The sequence below is a fragment of the Ipomoea triloba genome, chromosome 4 (genome assembly GCF_003576645.1).
Source record: "Ipomoea triloba cultivar NCNSP0323 chromosome 4, ASM357664v1".
NCBI lineage: Eukaryota > Viridiplantae > Streptophyta > Magnoliopsida > Solanales > Convolvulaceae > Ipomoea > Ipomoea triloba.
The window spans coordinates 13924527-13930782 of NC_044919.1; the positions used below are offsets into that span (position 1 = coordinate 13924527).

A 6256-nucleotide genomic window follows, 5' to 3' on the forward strand; every position below is an offset into this window, starting at 1 on the left:
CTCACATGAGAGGGGTGGGTTTAAACCAAAGTGGAGGCGACATTTACCCTGCTTCATTTGGTTGAGAAAGGAGGTATGAACAAATACTACATTGTAACAAAGTCAATAGTACTCAAATAAAAAAAAAAAACATAAATAAATGGTCACACAAAATTACAAATACTCAAAAATCATATTTAAAGATTGTAATGTAACGTCCGTGAACCAAATTCCCCTAAAATTGATTTTTACCCGCTAGGACACCACATGGACTCATGGAGGCGGTGGAGTTTTGGAAGACATTATTAGGGATTGCGACATTCCGTCGAATCGAACCTGCCTTTTGCTCCGTCGAAGATCCGACCGCCTCCGTACAGGTGTTTCCAGCATTCTTCTTGTGATTATTTTCTTTGCTGTGAGTAAAAAATTTCAGTTTTTTTGTTTACTTTAGCTTCAATTTGATCTTCAAGCCCTTTGTTTATAAATACTCTAACCCTGAGACTGAGAGGTTGGCCCTAACCAGTTTCTATTTGTTTATTTTCCACCATGTAGAAGGGCGAAGCTAGTGATATAGTTCAATTCACTCTGTTTATTCTTTTTCCATTTTGTATATATTTGCTTTGAGCTTGAATGTTGAATAGTTTGGGTTTTCATGTAGTAGTATTCATTGGAATATTGGATACGATAGTTTGCAGATATAAATATCACTGTCATTATTATATTATCAAATGGTTAACTTTTCAAGGTTAAGTATTATAGAACTATATAGGCACAAGAGATAGGAATTTGGTTGATGAAAAGAAAACTAAAACAAATATTTTAAACTATTCTTTTACAATTGGATTTTCTAATGCTGGTTTCTCCTTTATTAGGAATGGATATCTTAGGAAATAGCAAATGGAGGGCCATGGATGATAAACTTATTAACTTGCCAATGGATGTTTTAAACTGCATCCTAGACCACTTGCCTATTCGAGATGCAGCAAGAACAAGTATTTTGTCTACAAAATGGAGATACATATGGGCTGGTCACCCGAAACTTCTACTCAATCCCAATAACATAGTCACTGTCACCAAAAATGATTTTGTTGGAATAGGCAATGAAATTCTCTTACAGCATATTGGGCCCATTCTAACTTTTTATGTCGACATTTCAGATGTACACATGTCACAGTACCCAAATATTGATCGATGGATACTATACTTATCAAGAAATGGGTTGAGGGAACTCAGAATGAAGAATTCCGGTGTTAGTCTCTATGCACTTCCCTCTTATATATTTTTGTGTGAAGAACTTAAACATTTGGCTCTGTGTAACTGCATCTTCAAACCACCCTGTGGTACTACCGGAAGCTTTCATAGTCTTAAGGAGCTTTCTTTGAATCAAGTTGCCTTCAAGCCAGAGGTTTCTGCTTCTATTTTTACTGCATCAAAGCTTGAAACTTTGCGCTTAATAAAGTGCAGTGGTATGGATCACTTGAACTTTGATAGCTGTTCACCATCACTTTCCACCTTGGTACTTTACAAGAATCACGGGGTTAAACTGCATTGTTTTATGAATTGCAAAAGTATTACAGTTGCACAGGTTGTATTGCCAATGGAAGTTAAATCTTTTGGCCCTGGTAAGAGCATCAATTTTGCAAGCTTGTTTGAACACTGGCCTCTAATTTCAACCCTTTTTCTGGATGGATACCATCTCAAGGTACAATCTCTTTTAAGATTTTCAATTCTTATTTCCCGAACAATGTGTTTAGGTTGCATTATCATTTTTCTCTGTGCTGGCAAGCATTTGGCTGCAGACTCTATTACGAGTGCACTTCCAGTTAAAGTCAACCACTTGAGGGATCTTACACTATATGGAATTAACTTTACCGATCTGGTACAAATCTCCAGCATCCTTTGCTTGCTTCACAGCTCTCCTAGGGTGCATAGCCTTGTAATTTGGATGAACGTGAGAAACTAATGGTCTACTTACATTTATTTATTTATTTCTACCCTACTCTCACTGTTATGGTTTGAACTTATTTCAGTTTTTGTTGTATGTATAGGTTCCGACGGTGACTGCTGACAATAACCTCGTTTTACAGTACTTGCAAGAACGTAGCTGCATGAGCGAGGAGATTAACAGTTTGCGGGCTTTGAAGATGATATATTTCCAGGGATCAAGAGCTTAAATGCTTTTCGTAAAGCTAATACTTGCGTGTTGTCCGGCCTTAGAAAGGGTTAGTTTTGTGGGCAAGAGAATAGAGGCATCAGAGGTCTCTAATATTCTGAAAGAGTTAGTGGTATTCCCTCGAGCTTCAAGGAAAGCACCTATCATATTCTGAATTTGTGACTAAAATTATGTCATTAAAATTTTCAGTGTCTTAGTTTGATTTTTGTTGGATTTGTACCACACTACATTGTCCTCTGCTGAATGCACCGAAGAAATCCTAATAATTACTCGCAATGTCTGCTAACTTGTTTTAATCCTTTATATTATATAATTACGTATATAAAATAAAAACCATAATATCTATTAAAAGGTTCTTGCTAATTTCAAACATTGTACAGACTTTGTGCCATACTTTTACTCCAGAAAAAGCATTGCAAATAGGGATGTTAAAGTAGGCTAAAATCCATGGAATGGATCTCACCCGCGTCATAGTGAGGTGGGGTAAGGGTCTAGAAAGTTATCAGATTTAAAACCGCGTCATTTTGTTTCAAAACAATGTCGTCTGAATTTAAAAAAAAAAAATTACTTTATCGCCATTAACTTGTCATTTGTCTTCAAAATTTGTTCCTCTATATTCATAATTTTTTAGTTCTATATTCACAATTTTAGAACTGAATATTCATAATTTTATATCTCAATATACAAAATTACAGAACTCAATATTCAAAATTACAGAACTTAATATTTACAATTACAGAACTCTATATTCACAATTACAAAACTCTATATTCAACGGTATAACACAATTTTTGAATCTATATTCACAATTTTTGAACTCTATATTCACAATTTTTGAACTCTTAATTTAAATTCCAGTGTTTGGTATTTTGGTTTGCAGGAAATAAATTACTGAGAATTTCAATTCCAATGTTTGGAATACATGAGAATTGAAAGAGAATAAATAATATAAAGTTCACGCTCATACTTATTATTATTATTATTATTATTATTATTATTATTATAAATCCTAAATGACGAAATTCAAATTTTGCTTTTGAAAATTTATGTAACACGCTGCAAATAAACTTTAGAATTGCATAACGAAAGCAATAAAATAAACAAGGGAGTTTTGAGAAAACATATTTGATTGAGGTTCGTCTACTAATTGACATTCTGTATTGAGAGTATATAAGAAGAAGACACACTATAATCGAAAGAGATATGTCAAACATTAATTTTAGGTTAAAAAAATAGGGGTAATTTTGTCTCAAAGTTATTTTTATTCTTTCTAAAATCCATAGAATTAAAATAGCAAGGGAGTCATGTGATTCAAATTCAATGAAAATGATGAAATTTCAATTCCGCAAAATTGTAATTCCATCCAATCAAACGAAAGACTATGTTTGTCGTCGAAATTATGTAGGAATTAAGGTTCCGTTTGGAAAGCAGGAAAATGACTTCTGGAAAATGTTTTCTAGAAAATGAGTCATTTTTCATAAGACATTTTTATTTCCGGTGTTTGGTTGCATTCTAGAAAACTGTCTTGGTGTTTGGTTCATTTTCTAGAAAATGAGGATAATTATTTTTAATTTTAAATATTTAAAATATACAATGATGGTGGTGGGTGGTGGTGGTGAGTGGTAGGGGTGGTGGCAGTGATGGCGGCGATGACAGTGGCAGGTGATTGGCTGCTCCACTGTTGCAAACAGAAAATGACTTTCCAAAAAAAAAAGTCATTTTTCGGAAAATCCTCTTCATTTTCCATTGACTTCCATTTTCCATCTCTAGCCAAACACGGGAAACCCGAAAACGATTTTTAGAAATCATTTTTCGGATTTCCAAACGCACCCTAAGTGCGAATTGAATTGTAATTTTCTCCAACCAAACTCGCCGCTAGGGTAGCATTTTATTTTATTACGAGAAAAAATTGTAAGACTTTTCCCAATACAATATATTATATATTGTGGGCCTAAATAATGTGGTGCAAGTGGACTAGGCCCATAGGTTGGATTGGACATCTAGGTTTAGTCCAATCCACCATTATGCCTATATAAGCCTGCATTGATGGGATGCAGGACAGACAATCATATAGACACCTACAGACATGGTACTCACACTGCTCAGACAATACTAGGACACCATCTAGGGTTCTGAGTCAAGTGTGAGAGAAAACAGTTAACGCCCTGCAGATTTACAAGCAACACAACAAAGCATCAACTATGGCTTGAGATCTACTACGATTTACGCTTCCGCTACTACGAGTTAAGTTTCTCGTAAATTCATTATGTATGTTTAGACATTTATTGATCTTACATTTGGTATCAAAGCTTTTACAATCTCTTCCTGGTTGTTTGTTTTGCCTAAAACAATATTAAGTTGAATATACATTAAGTTTAGTATATGCCTTGGTTTTCAATTACATTCATCCTAATTCATCAAAATATGCATATAAAATATATATCTTTTGTTGTAATTGAGTAAAATATTATGTATATTTTGAATGAATTATTTGTAATTGATCTAAGATGGCTAGAATTATTATTATTGTTTTTTGAATTATTGATTCAGTTTCAGAACTGAAAAAAAAAAATCAGCATGGAAATTTTTTTTTAATTAATGAAATTACTGATATTTTTTTTGTTTGTCGACGGCGGGATTTGGTCGACAACGTGGCTGAGGACGGTGGACGGCGCTGCTTCTCTCCCCTTTCAGATGTCGCTGGTTCAGCGGCCGGCGCTGGTGCATGGCGATGTCCGGCTTCCGCTTCTTCATCGACGGCGACGCGACTAAGGGCGAGGACGGCGGCGGTTGGCGGTTCTCTGTCAACGATGGCACTGCGAGGAGGATAATCGGCGACGTTGCGATTTGAAGTCCTGGGTAGTTGGCGGCGTCACGGACCAGCGCTATGGTGAAGCGAGATGGCGAGGCAGGGAAGGCGGAGGCGAATTCCGTTTCCCGGCAGCTTCGCGGCGAGGAGAGATGGCGGATGCGGGCTGGATTGCCGTCGGCGTCGATGTCTTCTCCCCTCCTTCAGGCGGCTCCGGGCTGCTGTTTTTGGGTCGACGATGGCTGGTGGTGTCGCGGTGAGTGTGGTCGGCGGACAGCCTTGTGACGCTGGCGTCGGTGTCGCTGCTCCACATGGGGCGTTGTTGTTTTAGGATGGCGATGGAGGGAGGTACTGGCTGCCATGGTGTAGTCTCTCTCTTCTCCCTTCAACGCCGCTGGATTCAGTTAGGTAACAGAAGCTCGCTCGCCGGAGATGTTACGGAAAGAAAACGGATGATTGGTAAGCTATTTTATTTTTAATTAAATGCATTGCCATATATATTTATTTACCATATTAATATTTGCCATATTTCTTAATTATATATTAATATTGGTAAGTGATAATTATTTGGTTAAATATTGCCTTTGTAATATTACCTTAATTACATATTAATTTTGGTAAATGGTGATTATTTAGTTTATTATTGCCATATTTATATTACCTTAATTAATTTGTATATATTATTTTTAGCAAATGGTAATTATATAGTAATATGATACATATTAATTTTGGTAAATGGTAATTATTTGGTTTAATATTGCCATATTAATATTACCTTAATTAATATTATTTTGGCAATGGTAAATGTATGGTAATTGCTTATTTTGGAATATTAATGCCCTTTATTTTTTTTTTCTTTCCTTCATTGTGGTATTAAATTTATAATTAAATTATTATTCAATTTTGAACAACTTATTAAGTTTTAATTTGTTTGAATTTTAATTTAATATTGAATATTCGATTTAAATTGTATTCAGTGTTACAATTTAAATATTTAATTGTGGAGTTTGAGTTCGTAATATGCATAATCTGAGCATGCTATATATATATATATATATATATATATATATATATATATATTATATATATATTTTACTGCACTAATTATATTATTTGATTGTTATAATTATGCCTTTAGAAAAGCATGTTCATTAAGATTGACTTTAGAGCCTTTTAGGACTGAATTAATTGCTTATTATGCATGTTTTAGTACCTTTTAGGTGAATTTAGTGCCTTTAAGAATAAATTATGCATATTCTTACTTTTTCAGTCAATACTCCAATTCTTTTGGAGGA

The 6256-nt window shown here is 34.7% G+C and overlaps 1 protein-coding gene across 6 annotated transcripts; it reads left to right on the forward strand.

The window, feature by feature from the left end:
- The first annotated feature begins 209 nt into the window (after positions 1 to 209).
- On the forward strand, positions 210 to 2428 carry LOC116017045 (F-box/FBD/LRR-repeat protein At1g13570-like). 6 transcript variants are annotated; one of them, XM_031257559.1, is made up of 5 exons: positions 210 to 356; positions 852 to 1445; positions 1557 to 1681; positions 1766 to 1930; positions 2028 to 2428. In XM_031257559.1, the coding sequence occupies exons 2-5, from the start codon at positions 854 to 856 to the stop codon at positions 2151 to 2153; spliced, it is 1008 nt and encodes a 335-aa protein (XP_031113419.1). In that variant the 5' UTR covers positions 210 to 356; positions 852 to 853; the 3' UTR covers positions 2154 to 2428. The 6 variants fall into 6 exon arrangements, 5 of the variants coding, with proteins under 5 accessions (XP_031113419.1, XP_031113418.1, XP_031113420.1 ...); XR_004097833.1 differs by having other exon boundaries at positions 852 to 1681; positions 1779 to 1930; positions 2028 to 2166; XM_031257558.1 differs by having other exon boundaries at positions 210 to 394; positions 852 to 1681.
- The last annotated feature ends 3828 nt before the right edge of the window (positions 2429 to 6256 follow it).